Source organism: Anomalospiza imberbis, chromosome 6 (genome assembly GCF_031753505.1).
Source record: "Anomalospiza imberbis isolate Cuckoo-Finch-1a 21T00152 chromosome 6, ASM3175350v1, whole genome shotgun sequence".
NCBI lineage: Eukaryota > Metazoa > Chordata > Aves > Passeriformes > Viduidae > Anomalospiza > Anomalospiza imberbis.
The window spans coordinates 14,465,248-14,484,693 of record NC_089686.1 but is presented as its reverse complement, the minus strand read 5'-3'; the positions used below and the strand labels follow the sequence as shown (position 1 = coordinate 14,484,693).

General features: G+C 39.9%; 1 protein-coding gene across 6 annotated transcripts in view; it reads left to right on the top strand.

Moving 5' to 3' along the window:
• The window catches only part of TUNAR (TCL1 upstream neural differentiation-associated RNA), a 160,236-nt gene that overhangs the window by 125,017 nt on the left and 15,773 nt on the right, over positions 1 to 19,446 (top strand). For 4 of the 6 annotated variants that reach the window (XM_068192496.1, XM_068192499.1, XM_068192494.1 and 1 more), the window contains one exon: positions 6,596 to 6,890. The exons of 1 other annotated variant lie outside the window; for it this stretch is intronic. In XM_068192496.1, coding sequence (XP_068048597.1) covers positions 6,852 to 6,890 — 39 coding nt within the window. In that variant the 5' untranslated portion in view covers positions 6,596 to 6,851. Of the gene's footprint in view, positions 1 to 5,868; positions 6,435 to 6,595; positions 6,891 to 19,446 lie in introns of those variants that run through there. One more of the 6 variants, XM_068192498.1, reaches the window with a different exon arrangement.

Genomic DNA, 19,446 nt, shown 5'->3' with positions numbered 1-19,446 from the left:
GGTGTGTTTATTCAAATGCTGTGCAGTATCATGACAACACCCATACAGTATACTTTGGAGAATTGAATAATGTTTAGGACTACTTTGGCTGCTATGCAATGTTAATTCTAGCAGTATCCTGTGTAGTAATTAAGAGGTTTAGGTGTGAATCATATCAACATTCAGGTTATATTTTTCTTAATGCTTAAGAAAAGTAAGAAGGAAAGAAATAAATATTCAGGTTATGTTACTTTTCTTAATGCTTAAGAAAAGTAAGAAGAAGTTAATGCACGAAAGAAAACCCCTACCTCTTTTGCTAAAAAGAAACCCAAAACCAAACAAACAATAAAGAAAAAGAAGAAAGGGGGAAAAAAAGGAAAAAAAAAAGAGAAGAGAAAGAGAGAAATTTTTGTTCTGTGGTATTAAATAGTAATGTCATGTATTACACACCCAAAAGCTTAACAGAACAGTAGAAAGACTAATTTAGCCCATGTCTGTCTAATCCTTCATTAGCATACTATTATTTTTTTTGCCCAGTGGGTATATTGCCTGTTGAGAAATAATGTGAATATTTATTAAGCAGTAATAACTGTTGCTGCTTGAGAGCTTTTTTGCCACATGTGAACATGCTTATCTAGGGAAGAATTTCAGGCAGATGATCACTCTTGAGATTCATGAATTCATGCGTTGCATGTCCTCTCTTACTACACGGCTCTACAGCAAGATTACTGTTTTTCTGAGATTCCACTTTGAGCACAGACACTGCAAACTCATCATCACCTCTCAGAACACAGTACTTGTCTTCTGGAGTGGTTCAATGTAAGCACAGAACTTTTTCATTTCAGCAGCTTCCAAGGGGCAAGGCTGCCTCTATTTGGTGCAACAGGCTAAGCAGTTCCTGCCCGAGACTGGAGTAGTCTCCTAAGAACACAGCTCAGTCATCTTCCCATAGAAATCAGGGAGCATCTTTCTACCTGTTTCAGAGGATTAGGGTAAAACTCTCTATTTTGACATCTAACTTGTGTTCAATATCAATGATTTCCCCCCAAAAATACAACTGCCACTGCATATTGCATGTACAAAATGGAGGTCTAGCTCAAGATATCAGTTTTTAAATGGACTGAAATCACTAATTTATATTTCATTTGTATGCTAAGAAGTTAATTTCAATATAGATTTTCTTTTTCTAAAGAAACAAAGATGCTTAGTGTATATATTTTCTGCAATGAAAATGTCTGTGCTAATAGCCAGGTAGTCACATTTTTTTGTGCATACATTTTTGATACAGCAGTATTGAAATGTTATTTTTAGAGCTAGGGTGATGTAAGCAAGCAGTGCTATATTACTGGTACATAACAAATTTAAACTGAAACTCTGCAATGAGCAAAAATTAGTACTGCGATCGATTATACTCTCTACACTGATGTGAATTAAGGGTGATTTCATCAAAATCAGTGAATGTAAGAGGTTTACTTTTCCTTAAATGAAATACAAGTCAGATCCAATAATATTTATTTCAGACTAGCTTATGGAAGTAAGAACAACCCAACAATTATCAAACACAAGCTGTAACCTTTTATCATTCTTTAGTCGACAGATAAGTTGGCAGATGAGTCGTAGTAAAGCAGCATTTATTTAAAAAGAAAGAGAATAACAAATCATAAATATTTGTCATTTTACTGGCTTTATTTACCATTTACTTACCACATATTATTTTCTTAGTGTTGTAAGTTTTTGACAACTGCGGTATCCTAGTCTGATTTGCATTGATGGAAAACAGAAAAGAAAGAGACCACTTGCCATATAGAATATGGAAAATAATTATTACACTAATAATATATTTAAAATATGTTGAAAATGTATATGTACATCCTCTGTCATGCTTTGGATTTTTTTTTTAATAAAGGTCTATTTCTTATGGTTAGAGTTTTCAATTAATTACTGATGACCTGGAAATACACTCACTGAAGCTCAGACTCTCTTGCATGTATTATGGCATTTAAACTAAAAAGGCAAGAAATCAATTCAGTTGTTTGTGCTGTAATTGACCGAATAGCAAATGTGACACAGGATATTGAAAGGTCAAAATGAGAAACATGGCCAGAACACTTATTTGCAAATAAGTTTCACGAGCTTTTAATAAAAATTTAGTTAATCATTGAATTATACATTTTATTTCATATGTGAAATAATTTTCATTATCTGGGCACATCTTTGCATTTCTGTTAAAATTACTGTATCTATTATACACAATACTGCATTTACAAATCTGATTCACTTCTCAAATCACAGATTCTGGAAAGGTGTGGCTTGGAAGGAATAAAATGATGGTCTTCATAGAATGAAGCTGTGATTGTGATGAAAGCTAGTGTTTTGGCAAGCAAGCTGTTTCATCTGCTTTCAGTGTCTGGACCATCCTGTGGCAGGCACCTGGGTCAGCTGGGGAGGAGGCTTCCCGTGTCACTTGGTGGCCTCTGCACTGTGCTATGGAAGGCACCTGCTGCTCACAGGCACTGCAGAAGCAGCCTGAGCACACAAAGAGCAAGGCTGGTGCACCTCTGCTTCCAGCTCTCTGGTCTTCCTTGCTCCTGGCTTGCAGGGAGAATTCCCGAGAGATTTTTCTGCTTCAAATTCTTAAATATCTGACAATGTGTGCCCCCATCTCCCGAATCTCCAGGGGCCTCTGCTGTGATTCAGGGTAGAGGAGAGTAATTGCCCAGCACAGTAAGCAGCATCCACTCACTCCAGAGAAAGGCACTGTTTCCCTGGCCTCAGCCACCACTTCGTGCTTGCTGCAGCACTCGCCTGCCTTTTTCAAATGTCATCTTTCCACTTGGCCCTTACCTACGCTCTGGACTAGAACATATTGACAGAAGTGTCTTTTTTCTTCTCATTTGTCTCCCTGGGGACTTTCTGTCACTATCAGGTCCTGGCAATAGAGTCTAAGATCAGAAATGGGCTTCTGCCCAAGCCGGTGCCATGGCTTGTTTCACATCCCCGTTACTTTGGTGCCCAGGTCCTGCAGTGGGGGTCCTGTCTGGATCAAGGGCTTTACCATGGAGAGTGCTGCCAGGTTTTGATGGGACACCAGCTGTACCATTCCCTCAGGGAATGAGGGCTGACTTGGTCCTAGCTTGCTCTGGTCCTTAGGCTCACAGGACATCTATTTTCTCACAGAGGATAACGCTACTTTTGAAAGGATATAAAGGGGAGAAGAGAAAAGACACATAAAAAATGGAATAGGCATAAAACATATGCATTAGTCAGCCTTTTCAATGAATAATAAAAAGCATTTTTATGAGATTAAATTCAAGTCTTGTGTAAGTGAAAGAAGGATACTGTACTTGCTTTCTGTAAGATACTGAATTTTATCTAAGCAGCCTTGCATTCTCTAAAAAAAAAAAACATTAAAAAGTTGCACAAATGTTGACATCTCCAAACTTACCTCTCCTATTTTTTTTAATAATCTGATAGCTCCTTCTTACACACTAGTTTACTTCGAGATCACCTGTTGTTGATTTGCTTTCTTCCTATGGTTGTTTTGTTTTATTGCTTTGCCCTTCAAACTGCCCTTCCCTAAAACTTCTAATAATATTTTCTCCACTACAAAGAACTTCAACACTGTTTGATATTCTGCCTTGTAAAAATAAAGTACAAAACAAAGCACATTAAAATAGTAATACTTTGTTGTCACACTTTTTAAGGATTGTACTGTTGGGGATAAAAACAGGCACCAGCATGAATGTAAAGGAGTAAGAGTGGAAAGATAAAACAACAACAACTTATCATGCTGAAAGAAATCTTTCTTTACTATGTGTTTGGTGAAATCCATTCATATAGACTTAATAATTCCTTTGCAAGAATTTGTGAAATCTTTCCACCTCACTTTGTTCCCTTAGTGTAAATGTTCCCATATTTCTCTGGATGTTGTACTTGGGGGATAAAGAATTCCCAGTATATACTCATATCAATAAACATATTTGATGAACTGAATCTATTCTGTAATCTGCTTAATACAGCAGTTCTGCTAACAGGATCTCATGGTTTCCTGAGCTCTGAAGATATGTGAGGCATCTGGCTTTGCTAAGAAAATGAGGCTAAACTGTATATCTTTCTTTATAAAGCATGAAAGCAGTGTGATGCAACTAAACTCCTGCCAGAAAAGTAACTCTCTTCCTTAAGATAGGGCTTACTAGATATAGCTTGGAGTTTTTCAAGGAAAGAATTTGGTATTTCTGCTCTGTGACTGCAAGCTAAGGCAGTTCTCAGGGCCTTGCCCTTTAACTTATCCTATCACTATAACAAAGAGCTGATCTAGCTCAGATCTTTGACAGTAATCATGCATGAGCAGTTTAGCCAAGATCTAGTGTTGTACTTACTGCCAGGTCACAGGGAAAGAAATCTTGAGGTATTTCCATTTCTTACATCTTACCTGTGGAACAGAAAGACAGCTTAGTCAGTGCTGAACAAATGCCATGATCTGACTAAGGATTTATACACCACAGGGAAAATGTCCTCTTTCAGACACTGTGGTGTTTTGGGGAGTTCTTTCAAACTCTAGAGCTACAGAAGACAGTGGAAGCCCTGCCACAAATTGCAGGGGTCAGGCCCTGCTCAGGGTCCATCCCCTTGGCATCAGCCTTGAAGAAGTCCTCTGTGTTGCTCCTACTGGGCCATCAGTAAAGGCACTCTAGGAGAAACCCCTTTGAGCCAGCTCCAGTTACTGAGTTATCCCATCTCTTTTGTGGATCAAAACTAAATGGCCTCTTTGCTGCTTTGCTCTTCCATGGAACTTAAATGTATCAGTTAAAGCAATTATAGGGTTTTGTACCAGTGTCAAAGATGCCTAGGCAATTCCTCTGCACGGTGGCTCTGGTTTAGAGTGCACCCTTTCAGCCAGACAAGTGTCTGCTCTGCCTGAAGTTCAACATGATAAAGAGGTCAGGAATAAGCAATAGTTACTGTTACTGCAGGGACAGAGCTTAAGTGGCCACGTGTTCAACTAGAAACTCACATAAGATTGGAGCAAATGGCGTGAAGCTGTGTCAGAGGAGGTTTAGACTGGATATTAGGAAGAAGTTCTTCACCCAGAGGGTGGTTGGACACTGGAACTGGATCCCCAGAAAAGTGGTCACAGCATCAGCCTGACAGAGTTCAAGAAGCATTTGGACAAGGTTCTCAGGCACATATGGTGGGGCTCTTGAGGATGTCCTGTTCAGGGCCAGGAGTTTGATGATCCCTGTGGGTCCCTTCCTATTCAGGATATTCTATGTTTCTGTGATAACCATGGGATGTTCTTGTCATTTTAATATCTTGCAGAGGATTTTTGCTTTTCAGAAGGTGGTTGCACCACCCTGATTCACCTACCAGTCAACACAGCTGGCTGGGTTTCTCGTGGCTACCAACCCCGCTGGCCCAGGCACCCCAAGCAGGGTGGCAGAGGGGCACTGCTGTGAGTGTGAGGTCAGGCTGCTCTCCTGGGTCCTGCCAGTGCAGCACAGGCTGGGGGAGTCCCAGCTCCTCCCTGCTGCCCTGCTGAGGGCTTCTTCCTTGCAAAGCTTCCCTGCAGGGCAGCTACGGACATCTGGGTAGGGTGACTGATTCCGAGAGGAGAGGAGAGGAGAGGAGAGGAGAGGAGAGGAGAGGAGAGGAGAGGAGAGGAGAGGAGAGGAGAGGAGAGGAGAGGAGAGGAGAGGAGAGGAGAGGAGAGGAGAGGAGAGGAGAGGAGAGGAGAGGAGAGGAGAGGAGAGGAGAGGAGAGGAGAGGAGAGGAGAGGAGAGGAGAGGAGAGGAGAGGAGAGGAGAGGAGAGGAGAGGAGAGGAGAGGAGAGGAGAGGATCCCCTTTCTCTCTGCTGCTGCTGCTGCTGCTGCTGGAGCTGTGCTGGAACCGGAGCCGTCGATGTGGCTCCCCAGAGTTAGTTGCTCAGCAACCAGAATCAATTAATATGCTTTGCAGAAAGTGCAGGGAAAGCCCGAGCTGCTCTCAGCGAGCAGGCGGGAGGCTGAGGGTGACTCAGGATCCCACTCCTGCCTGACACCCATTTGGTCCCACCCCATCTTCTCCAAACACTCCGATAGCCACCTTTCTTTTTCCCCTTTCTCCTTCCCCACGGTACTTAATGCATGTGTCCCCAGATTCTTCAGGCAAAGTACCTCGTTGCTCAAGAAGCCTCCTGCTTCAAGGCTTTTGCTTTTAGATCTGATTTGTATTTTTTTTTATTTTTCAGATTTTCTTCAACACTTTTCTAGAAATTCTAAAATTCATGTTCTTTGGGAAGGGAAAGGGATAGCTGGTTTTTGTCAGATGGTTTTAAAGATGCCTCAGGATGAAAAGGGTTGTTTGGTAGTACACAGTTGAGCAGCAGCAATGAAAATGCATCATGTGTAAATTGGGAAAAGTTTTTGCCTCTTCCTTTGTTACAAATGATCAGCACTGCATATATGAGACCAAAGAGGTAGTACTGATTGTTGTGAAACACCTAGATAATAGACTAAATGAGGGGGTGTTGTGGGATTTTTATATCTTCTCCTTTTCAGTGTAGCAATTTCAGGGCTTTGGTAAGGTATTATTTTCTTTCTTTCTTTCTTTCTTTCTTTTATTTTATTTTCTTTGGAGTCCCTCTGATGACACCGCGAATCTGGGAATGAAGAACTTCTTAGAGCTGATTGGAAATGGCATTGCGGAGCTGAAACTTAACTGGAGGAAATATATCTCCTGAAGAAGAAAATATAATGCACTGTAAGGATCTGTCTTCTGGTGAAAAATTCAAGCCTAGAGAAAACTTGTCCACTTTGTTAGGAAGAATGGGTTGGACAATTTTCTTCAGTTCCAAAGGATATCTGAATGCCATGCTGAGCTTAATCTCTGCAGCATGCTCTGTGCTTCTCATCTCTTCCTGATGCACTGCATGGTAAGGCCTTTTTCCTTCCTTTTAATAATAACTATCTTTCTGATGTGGTGAGAGGTATGAAAAAAATAGCAATACTGAAATGAAAATTGAAGAGATGTACAAACGTAACAAAAGAATGTTTGCTTGCATGGTTGTTTTCAGGAACAAGTGTCCTGATTACTGCAGCAGCTTTGTAAGATCATTTCTTTCTCCCTTGTGTTGTGACAGTGTGTATGTGCATGTATGTGTTTGTGCACACCTGTGCTGTCATTTGCACTTGGACTGGAACATCTGCAGCTGCACTGTACATATTTCCATGCTAAAGAGGATGTTTAGGAATTTGCTTTGACATTTCTCTCTTTTTTTCCCTTCCTCCCTCCATTCCCCTCCTCCTGCCTCCTCCTTCTCTTGCTCTGTCTGTTTCTCTGGGGTCGTGGTTCTATACCTTCCCTGCACCTCAGTCATGCACTGACCACTAGAAGGCAAAGATGAGGGGTAAAAGAAATCCCATATAAATGCAAGAATGAGTAATATTATTTTAGTGAATGAAAGCTACAGAAAGGTTTTGAAGGTCTGCAATACTGGCAGGTACCAGATTTATTCTATTTTGTTTCCATGGGAAACAACCACCAAGTGCAGACTTGGATGCTGTGTTTTAGAAACAGTGGGAGAGAGATCCTCTTGCACAAGTCAGAAAGCTGAAAATGTGAATTATTAGCCAGGTCATAAAGTAAACAAATCCAGTATGTGATGTTCTCACATCAAGTAACTTTTGTTGTGTCTTAGAGGAGTGTTGAGAATTATTAGAAATACTTTCAGTGGGCATTGCAAGATATTTTTTGTTAATAGCTGTAATGTATTTTTCTCCTGGATGAAGGGTGCTAGGGGAGTGCAAGGAGATGTAACTACCTGACTTACAAATACTTAGGGTCATTGTCAAGAAATTGCCTAGCAGATCAGGAATTGCACAATTAATAAACTGAGATTGAAGAGCAGATTTCTTTTCCAGGAAGACTGGTTTATTTGGGTCTCTGTTTCAGAAATTAGTGTAGAATTAAAAGGTGTATAGTGGTGATGTGAAATATATATTTTCTTACTCATCCTAGTTGATCACTGAGTTTGGAAAGTTGAAATGGTTCTTGAGTAAACTGTGGTAAGGGCCTGCCTCCACTCTGACGGCAACCCCTTGGAAATCTGACTGCTTTTATGGAGCTGGAAAAAGATCAGAAGCAGGTTTGTGTGGCAGCTGTCATGGACTGGGCAGCTGGGTATGGAGATTACAGGTTCCTGGAAGCAGGTTTTCAGGACGGGAAGGATAAGTAAAGCCAAATCACAAAAGCCAGGCCACAGCAGGACTGAAGAACAAGAATCAGAACTTAAATACCATTCAGAAGATGTAATTTTGTGGTAGCTCCCAATAAATCTCCTCTTTGTATGATGGAGGACTCCATAAGGCACTTTTTAAAGAGAATGGCAATGCAACTTCTTCAAATCACTGCAGCAGGAGGAAGCACAGATGAAAAAGCACATTGTAGTGTGACAATATTTTAACAGGGCTCAGAGGAGTCAGCCCTCATTTTAGGAGTAAAGGTTCAAAACACATATACTTGTGCATTGAAGCAGAATTTTTGTGTATTTCACTATCTGTGTGACTAGTGTAAGAACCAATAAAGAAAAACTAAGGAAGAACAACACAACACATAAATGTCATCTTCACTGTCAGAAAGGATCTCTTACTTGCAGAAGTCATCCCCTCAACTCTCTATGTGAACAAGGACTGCATCCTAAATTCAAGTTGCCCATTGCAAACCTCTCCTCACATTAGCAGTTCAGTCAGTGGAACAACTTGCATGAATATTATTGTTTAACCCCTGCTGGAAGCTAAACACTACAGGGCTGCTTGCTTACTCCCCCCTTGGTGGGATAGGAGAGAGAACCAGAAAAGTAAAAGTGAGAAAACTCATGGGTGAGACAAAGACTCTTTAGTAGGTAAAGCAAAAGCCACACCCACTTAAGCAAAGCAAAACAAGGAATTCATTCACCACTTCCCATGGGCAGGCAGGTGTTCAGTCACCTCTGGGAGAGCCAGGCTCCATTGTGGGTAATGGTTACTTGGGAAGACAAATGCCATAATTTTGAGCATTCTTCTCCCCTTTTCCTTTGTCTTTCCCCTGTTTTATATGCTGTTTTACATGTTTTATATGACACCATATAGTACAGAATATCCCTTGGGTCAGTTGGGGTCATCTGTACCAGCTGTGTTCCCTTCCAATTCCTTGTGCAGCCCCAGCCCAGTCTCTGGAGGGGTGGGATGAGAAGCACCAAAGGCCTTTGCACTGTTGAAGCTCTGCTCAGCAAGGGCTAAAACATCTCTGTATTGTGAGGATGTTTCTAGCACCAAACATAGCCTCATACCAATTACTAGAAAGAAAACTCTCTTCCAGCTAAACCCAGCACATTCTCTATTCCTTATTCTACACCATTTACATCCTCTTCAGGTACCACACTATCCAATACATCCTCATTAACCACCCCCACCTTCCCATCATTATATATAACAGACAGATATCACGCCCTTAGTCTATGGACTCCCCTTGTAAAATATCCAGAAATGTCCACAAAATCTCTGTTGAGTTCATTTAGTCCATGACTTTGGGCTCCATCTCTTACAGTGGTCACTCAGAATGGGAGAGGTCAAAGCTAGCACAGTGAGTAAGAACTACTCATGTGGATAAATTCCAAAAGGTTTTGTAAGACCAGGCTCTTTGATTGTAATGGCAACAGAGTTATTAGGCTTCAGGCATAATTTGGATTTCCCTTCTAAATAAATTAATTTTTCTTTTTACCTATGCAAATCTTTTGCCTTGTAATTAGAGCAAGAAAAATAGGTTAATTACATTCTTAAAGATCATGCAACTGTACAGATACATTGTTAGAGAAAAATTATCAGAGTATGCAAAAATTTACCTTTATTAGTGGCCTCCAAAATGAAACAAAGTGTATTCTTATTGGAAACATTCATTGCCTTATTATTTTTCTGACAGTATTAACATTGCTACTGGGTATTGTCAATTTTTCCAGGAACCCATCCTGGGTTCATTTGAAACATCACTGATATTACAAAATACTCTCTAGGTTCAAGGATACTTACCTAGCTTTTTACTACATTAAATATGTTCATTTTTTTAGTTAATACATGATGCTTAGCTCTTTAGTTGTTCCAGGAACATTTATCTTTACAGTATAGAAACACAATATGAAATCATAATTATAGTAAACTTCCTACAGAATATAGATATATATTGAAATAGGAAGGATAAAATCATCTGGGTTTCATTTCTCTGTGCAGTTTTGTGTGCTTATAAATGTCTATATTATTAGGATATATATTACATAACCAGCAATATTTAATTAATTGTAATTTGTAAAGAACAGTTCTTTTTTGCATAGGATTTTTATTCCACAAGGTTATGTGTTATGGTAGAAAGAAAAATATTTAAAAAGCAAGCATAGCTTAATATGTATCCAGTACACTAATGCAGTAATAGGTTCATTTGTTTATTTTATCCCTGTAATATACATCATGAGAATAGTGGATTCTTTTCTAAAGAGTTTGTATTTTGAGAGAGGAGGGTTTACATGATATTCTTTAGCATACATTACTGCCCATGATTTGCTGTGACTTAGTACACTTTAGTGACATTTTAAATAATTTAAAAACTTGCACAACAGCTGCATTTGGCATGCTCTGTCAATTCTAAAGCAAGTAAAATTAGTAATTTCCTTTTCTTTTAAGATGCTGAAAGTAAAGTTTTGATGCTGAGAACACCTGTATTTCATTTCAGTCCATTGGACTATTTCCTTTGATAAACAGTATAAGTTAAAGCTTGAACCATCTGCATTGTCAGGGAAGTTACACTGAGCAGTGGAAATATTTTCCACACCTGCAGCAATTATTTCCAGTAAAGAAAAATGTGGCACATAAGCAGTCCCTCTATTCCTGAATGCCTTGAGCTGTTTTGATTCCAGATCCAGAAGAAACCTGATTTTTGAAAGGCCTGCAAAAAACCCAAACGAAACTTGAAGTTTTGTTGTTTAAGTGTAAATGTCCACAGAAAGAATGTTTCTTGGTCAACTAATTTCTATAGATCAGCATCTGTGTTTTACATAGACCTGGATCAAAAATTGATTTTTTTTTAAAAATGAGAAGTTCCAAAAATCAATATGTTTGGAAATGCTGATGTCAAAATCACACAAGATTTCATTTTTACATTTTTAATCAGACCTCCATTTGTTACAAGAAATTGTACTGATACCTGTTTATCTGTTTTTCTCAGTGAAATTTTGCAAAGTTTTTTTTTTTGTTTCAACAGGAAAGTGTTTTGTTGTGATTTTTTTCACTAGATCTTTTATAGCTGTCCCAATATTTATTGTCTTTCACAAGTCACTCCTTTTACGAGAAGCTTTCTGAAGGGTCATCTTTAGCACTACCTATTGTGTAGCCCCATATTACGGACACTGAGCAGCAGTTCTCACCAGGCCTATGGTAGAACATAATCTCTGATGGTGATTCCCTCTGTTAATTCTTCTTGTGTCTTCAACAAAAAGCAGGCCTCTATTTTTCTGAGTTTTACAGATACCAGAAGTAGTGCTTTTTACTACAAAAGCCTTCAAGAGCCCTTCAAAAAGCATGTAGGAAAGAGTAGAATTAATCTAGTATTAATGTCCTTATTAAATAGATAAGGAAGGGAGCAACAATGAAACTGCCCAAAGCTATACTGGCAAGGGAAGAGTTTGGAATTGAACCCAAATGTCCTTATTCTCAGTTCATCACTGTCTCTGCAAGGATGGTCTTAATTTTGTTCATTTCTTTGCTTAATGGCTTATATTTGGACTTTTAAGTTAATACTAGCTGAAGTATCAAATGTGAAAGGGAGTTACTGATGCATACTTCCTTTCCAGACTGACAGAGTTGTCCTAAAAATTCTTTTTTCTCTCCTGAGCCATTCTGTTGGAATGTAACCATTAATTATGTAATTGCTTTGCTACACAGGGGAAGTAGATCCTATATTAAACAGAAAGTTACTAATTATAAATATCCTAAACCTGCCATACAGGTTCTGGGGGATGTACATATGTACCTGTTTATGCTGTCAGGGTTTAAGGACATCTGTGGGGCTATGCAATGGTTTTGAAGGCTTTTGGTAAATTAATCAAATTTCAACACAGAGAAAAATCCAGTTAAAAAGACTGATGATTTGTTGTCTAGAATCCACACAGGACATTATGAATCCAGCAGTTGTGGGAAAAAGAGCCGAAAGAGAGAATATGATACCTAACAGTGATTATTATTATTAACCCTGGTATGCCTCCTCTGTCCAAGGTAATCTTTCCATTTTGAGAAATTAATCGTTCTCTTTATGAGAAATGAAAAGATGGTTTGCATGGAAAGTACTTAGTTGCTAAAATTACATCTCAAGTTGGGGGGAAAAGAAATCTGACTTATCCTAATACAAACTCAGAAAAAATTTCTGCATGTCAAGAAGGAAAAATAGCTTTTTGCAAATATGCCAGAGTTTTGGAATGAGTTCTGCAGACGAATATCCCAGAAATCTGCTTCACATCGGTCTATTTGTCCAGCTCCAGGTGTTAAATGCCTCTGGATGCTGACAAGTACAGGACTTGCTCAATTACCCAGTGACATATTTATGTAGAAGAATATGAAAGTCTGATTAAAAACAGTACTTTACTGGAAATTTCATCTCACTTTGGTTTTATTCCTGCAAAATGTTAAGAAGAGAACTTAAAACAGACCTTACTGCACCAAGTATAATCTTTTATTTTTTCTGACATAAACTTTTTACAGGCTTAGAATGGAAAAATGTTAGAAAGGAATGCTTTTGTCAATACATACTCCACTGTAGTAAGGAATTACATAACTTGCTTCAAAATAATGTTCTCCAGTGCACAGAGCTCGGCAGCCAGGAGGATCACCTGCACTCTAATTTCATCCACAGTGATGGTGCAGAGGGTCATCTTCAGCCAACCTCAGCCTTCCATACTAACCTAGACCTAATGTTACCTGCAAGTATCATAAAAGAAGTTCTGAAAGTCTTTTCTACCAAAGCTGGCAAATTTTGCCATGGAACCTTAGATATTAGAGTACATAAAGGTATTTAAGCTCAAGCACATGCTGGTGCTGAAGAACTTAACATATCACATGGCCTCTACTTATTTTTTAAGCCAGAGTGAGTAAGGTATCCAAATACTTTTGAGGACCTGACCAGGGGATTTATGATATTTGTATATTTCCCACAACATTAGGAGTCAGGAAAGTAAATCTAATTATTGTAGTTGGGTAATTATTGAACTTTGACAGGTAAAATGTTTTTTATTTTGCTGAGAAATATCGGAGAACAGCTGAAGTCCATCAACATAAATAATGAAAAATAAAGAATGAATTTCATTCATTGTAAGAGCCTCAGAGGATATTAATGCAGTCCATATTCTTAACTTCTGAATTCTGAAAATTTGTGATTTATCATTTTAAGCATACATCTTTAGATACTGAAAAGCAACACTTTCTCGTCCATGTGAAACAGTGATACATTTATGAGTCAAAATTTATTTTGACACATCCCAAAACTTAGCAATACTGTCTGCAAAGTGAGATTTTACTGAACTATGTTAAGAATACCAGAAAATTTCCTGTAAGAAAGACAAGCCTAATATTTAAAAACAAAACCACATAACTTTCTGAATGGGAAATCTGATGACAAGACTGGCTAAGAGCTGTGAGTAGGAATTCCTTTTTTTTACCTTGCATCTAAACAAAACACTGGGTAAAAGGTTTTTTGTTCAGGTGTTCACAGTAAATGTAACTTTTCCCTGAATACAGAAGCACTACAAAATACTTAGCAGAGGAAGGTAGGATTTCAAAAAGGCTTTTAAAGAATTCTTGAAAGTGGCTCTTAATGGATGACCACAATGAGCCTTAGGATAGTATTGTTTCTTTGCTGCTGAACACAGTACTTGTCCTCTAGATGTATTAATGAAAGCTAGAAAACAAACCTTTCTATAAGGAAGATTTTCAGTAATGTCATAGCCATTTGGTTTGGGGTCCTGTGACCTCATTCCATAGCAAATGGAAGGTTGCACCAAATTGCCCTGAAGCCTGGCACAGCTGGATGAGTTCTAAAAACACTGCTTTAGAAATGTATGACAAGCTACACTGTACCTGCTCCTCTGGAGCCATTCTGAGGTGTTGTTGGCTCAGCATAAAGCTAATGGCATCTTTGACATTACTTAATGTCAGCATGTTTTAATGTGTCATTTCACTGGGACCACCCTGACTGAGTAAGGTGATGTACCTCATTGCATGATTTTAATATCATCAGTACTTTAGAGGAGATTGAGGAAGTGCTGCTCTATTACTTCTGTTCCTAATTGTTATGCCATAAATTCTGCATCTCTTCGTGTGCTTTCAAAAGGAATTTTAAGGGATCACTGTTGTCTTTCAGTTTATTTGTTAGCCCCACCCTGAAAACCATGCAATGGATGTTTAATGCTAAAGGGTCCCGAGTATCTGCTCCATTCCTCACTGAATTTTAGTAAACTAGTAGAAGACCACAAATCACATCTACAATGTTTCAAAAGGGGAGATAGATCAAAAGCATTACTAAAAAAAACAAAACAAACCAAAAAAAAAACCCAACCATAAGCGGACCATGTGTAATGGTACAGAGAGTACCCTACAATGGTTTTGCTGAATCTATCTCCAAATCCATTTGTGACCTCTCATCTGGCTTTCAGCAGATATTATGAGTACATGAAGAAGGCACACCAAATGGGCATCACAGAGATTTAATGTCAGGAGCATTAATGTTCCTTACCTCACAAACTCTTCCAACCTACAGCACCTCACATAGAGTTGCAGCATCTCCCTGCAGAAGTCAAGTTGCATGTGAAGAGAGAAGCAGCCCTTCGGAGTTCTTCCAGGTTCTTCCAGGTTAAATATGTGAATAACAGAGTGTGAATATGATGCAAACAGATGGGATCAATAAGCAATTTCCTTCATAAAACAGAGACCTTCTGTTAAAATAAGTTAAAATTTTTGCCAAGTTATAGGACATGAATTACTGTATATCTAAAGAATCTGGCATCCTCTTCTCCTTGCTCATGTCTATAGCAGGTGCTTGTACAGATTCATCTTCCCTTGTTCTGTTTTGTGTTTATCCCACTCCATGTGGACATACATGGTTAATCCCATGACAGTGTATCTGGGTACATCCATGCATTGCATGTGGGTATAAACCAGTGTGGGATCACACCCTGTTCTGCTTCACCAGGTACCTGATCTCCCAGTTCCCTGTGGCTTAGGGACAGCTCCTCAGCCCTCAGCAAAACTGCTACGACCAGATTCCTCAGCTGCATAAATGATGTGTGCACGAATCATGTCTCTCATGTAATTAAAGAAAACAGCCAGCATGGTCTCATGGGCCATGGCCATGTGCCACTTTGTCTCTAGGTCTATGTGCTCTATCAGTATGATCTTGTGGGAAATATCCATCACAGATCTTCCCTGCTCCTCAATGTAAAGCCCAAGCTCTGTGCTCAGAATTCAGTTTCCACTCATATGATGACTTCTACTCTTTTATAAAATTATCCCATTGAGATGAGCTGAGATGCTTTGGGTAGCTATTTGAGTAGGGAAATAGCAACCAGGCAGGACTCTTCCACTTCAGCTGCTTGCTTTGCTTTAGGCTTTGGGTGTGAAACACTGTACTTTGCACATGAACACACCCCTGTCCTTGGTGCCGGGGTGAGAGCTACCATCCTACTTGTGATTGTCACAGCTGGTGTGAATTGAACAGGAGCCAGGATAAAGCACTTAAGAAAGTCCCCACAGCCCCAGTTCCCCACAAACACAAGAGGTTGGGCTAAAGCTGCTATCTGCTTCACACTTCTTTTTCTCCTGATCTGGAGGTATGAAGTCCCATCCTCTTTGCTTTTACAAGATGTAAAGATGCTGATCCTCCTGGAAATCAGGTTACCATCACTATGGGAGACAGCTTCCAGATCTGTTTGTCAGGACTACTGAACCTTGCTTGTGTGTCCCAAGGTGAGGATTAATCTGTTAATGTTTGTAAAAAGCTATGTAAATGATCTGTATCATGCTGACAGGTCAAGTGCTGCATTGCTCACTGGCTGCTCTTCCTGACAGCTTAAGATACATGCCAAACAATGCCTACTCTTTTAGACCGTGTTCATTGATGTGGTCTGACTGGCTTAACCCTCTCAGGATTTGGACTTACTGCTTCTCTCTTACTGATTGGATGATACAGCACAGTTATGCAAAGCCAATGCTTTTCACATAACCTAGAATTCAATACAGACATTGATTTATGCTTGCACAGGACCATGGGCTCAAAGAAAACCTCTTGGATCTATTACAGTACATGTGCAGTTCAGGTCCTGAAGGACAATGGAAAGCAGTGAGCCAAGCAGAGCTCAGTGCTGTCCTTGGCTGCGGGCAGGAGGCAGCAGCAGGAGCTGCTTTTGTGAGCCACAGGGCAGGATTAGGCCCTGATGCACCTGCAGGAGCTGCAGAAGCTCAGAACAGCTGCAAGGCTCAGCAAAAGCTCATCCGAGAATGTGAATCCTACCTAGAAGAGGGTGTGCTTGAAATTTAGGAACCTTTTTGTTCTGTGCTTATCACATAGATTGCAGCTAATATCAGTTGAGATCAGGGTCTGACAGGGGTAGATATTGAAGAAATGATAAGCGAAACAGGCTCTTCTAGAGAATTGAATTCTGAGTGAATGCAACTCCCATAACTAATGCTGCAAGCACACAGAATGCCAAAAAGATAGTAACTAATTTCACTGTCTGCTTGACTACATACTGGTCCCAGTTATTAGAATTACATGTGGATCTTTATGTTGATTTTTGGTATTAATGATTAATACTTTCTTTATCTTTAAAGCCTTTTGCAGGGAGGATCACTTGCCACTGATCTTTACAGATATCTCTCTGGGTGTAACTGTACTTTTCCTTAACTACCTAAGCTAGAAAGCCATGCTGCAGCATGATGCAGGGGCTGTTCTCCTTATAAGCTATTACTAAGCAAGATTAGGATCGACAAAAGAATGGGACTTTTTGTGAATCATCGTGGTTGCATGGTCTTCTTTGAGGTTACTGGAACTGATAACTTACTAGTTGGCTCATTTTCAGGGACTAACACAAGGCTAGAGAGTCTCTACATACTCTAGCAATTTGGGTGACCAGGTTACTACAAAGTATATATTTTTTCTCCCACTCTTGCTTATCTGGGCAACTTTTGATTTCAAAGCCTAATCCAGTACCTGATGGTCAGTGAGAATTGTGCCACTGATTTCTTCCAGAGCTGGATCAAATCACTGGCTTGTTTCATCTTCACCACTGGTACACGTTTCTGTGGTAGAAAACACAAATCTACCTTGGCTTTGCACTATGTTTCTTTATTTAGAACTTATTTCCATTCCTTTCCTCTTTCAGATATTTATCTGCCATATACTTGGGGCTTCAGCAAATGTTCAGGGCATATCTCTGTGTCTCTGCACAATGCCTTTGCACATACATCTCCACTGGTATGTGAACTGCTGCTCCACAGCTGGGCATCTCCAAGATTTAGCACACCTCTTGTTTAGTTTCTTTCAAGCAGCCTGTTTGTCAGCCACAAAACTGCATGAGAATAATTGATACTGAAAGGAGCTGATTTCTTCTTTCTCCTTGTAAAATGACAGCACAACTCCATTTTAGGTCTTTGTTTACACTTGCACTAAACAATGTTTATAAATGTACCCAGCTGGCATTGATCTAGCTGGATTAAGCAACAGGCAGGGGAGAGGTGGCAGGGCATGGGCTTCACAGTGCATCTCAAGGGGGTAGCAGGACTGTGGCTGTGGTTTCAGGTAGCTGTTCCTCATGGGGATGCAGATCTTTTATTTTCTAGGAGACTTCTGCTCCCACCTGGCTAGGTGGCAGCTACCTCAGGCACAGTTTTGTGTGCAGCAGTCCTGTCACTGTAGCAGAGAAAGAGCTGGTGTCAATTATAAATGACTGCAAGCTGGAAAAGTTGGAATAGGATGAATTTATAAGCCTTGTTTGCAAAGTTTTAAATATCTTGTTTATTGTGCTGTTAAAAAAAAAAGGTAAAATGTTAAAAAACAGTGAAGACCAATTATCTGTAAATCTTCCTTTGATGTGATGCCTAGTGATATTCTAGTGTTTACAGTTTTGACAGCAAAATGACATAAGAAACAAATCAAAATTAGCATTTACAAGAAGTCAGGAATGAGAAAACAGAAGGAAGACAGCAGAGATTTGTGCTAACAGAGGGATTATGGCTTTCAAGAAAGGGCAATGTGCCATCTATATAGCACAGTCATTTTTGCAAATCCCTGTTTTCCTGCTTGGCAATTACCACCTGGCAACAGTGAGGAAGAGGCAGCCCATACATTGCTTTGACAAGATGGCAATCATGTTCTTTAATAAAATGTTTAGTAGCTCTGCACAGCATTGTCCCGACAGCATATGACTGGGGAGAGAGTGCTATTAGGAAGGGAGGGCAAAGACACAGTTCCTCAGAGCCAGAATTGTTCATGCTGATCAGCTTCCCCGACTGCAAAGGGTGTCCCTGCATTCATGAAGGTGCCCTTAGAACCCCAAAGGCCCTGACTCCTCACTCCCCACCTGGTGCTCTGGCCACTCAAGCATCCTTCCTGTGATAGGCAACAGCATCCACCAAAACTGAAATTACAAGTGCAGTGTAGGAGAGTTTGTTCTTAACTGGTTGTGCAGTGTTCAGAAGGTGGCATGTGTTGGTTAAGCGTGGTGTACGTGCAGGAACCTATGAGAAAGCTATTCTGTTCTAAAATATTTGCAAATATCTGCATGTGGTGAAGTGCTGTGGATTTGTAAGTCATGCGCATTTTCTCCTCAGTAATGTTTACCTTAGCCCCAGGGACAATGCAGAGTGTAGCTGTGGCCAGAATGGATGACTTCAGAAGAGGAGGGGACTCACCCAGCCTCACTGACAGATTTTTATGAAGGGTTTCCCAAAGCCAGCCTGCAGCAGCACATCACTACAGATACGCTTCTGACATTTGTAGTTCAAGAAGCAGCGGTACTAAAAGTAAAACACTGCCAGTGGGTTTCCATAAAAAGCCTGACTCTTGGATTATTTCTGGGGGTTTCAGTGGAGCTATGAGCTGTACGACCCTAAGCTTTCTCTTGGAAGGACTCGACCAGCCTGCATCTGTCTTCCTTTCCACCCTTGCCAAACAGTGCTGCAAGCTCCAGAGAAGCAAGGACTGGAGAAAGGAACCAGATTTTGGGAGCAACTGGAAGAAAGAGACACAAGAGCTCAAGAAAAAAAAGACTCAGGAGTCCTTTGAATGTTTACTTTCAGAAATAAGCCAAAAAATTCTCCTGACAAACCCTTAGCTTCCAAAAAAAATTGACAAAGTTAATTTATTATCCATAAAATAGGTTATCCCTTTGGAAAAATACCTGAAGTCTTTCTTATCCATGCAGA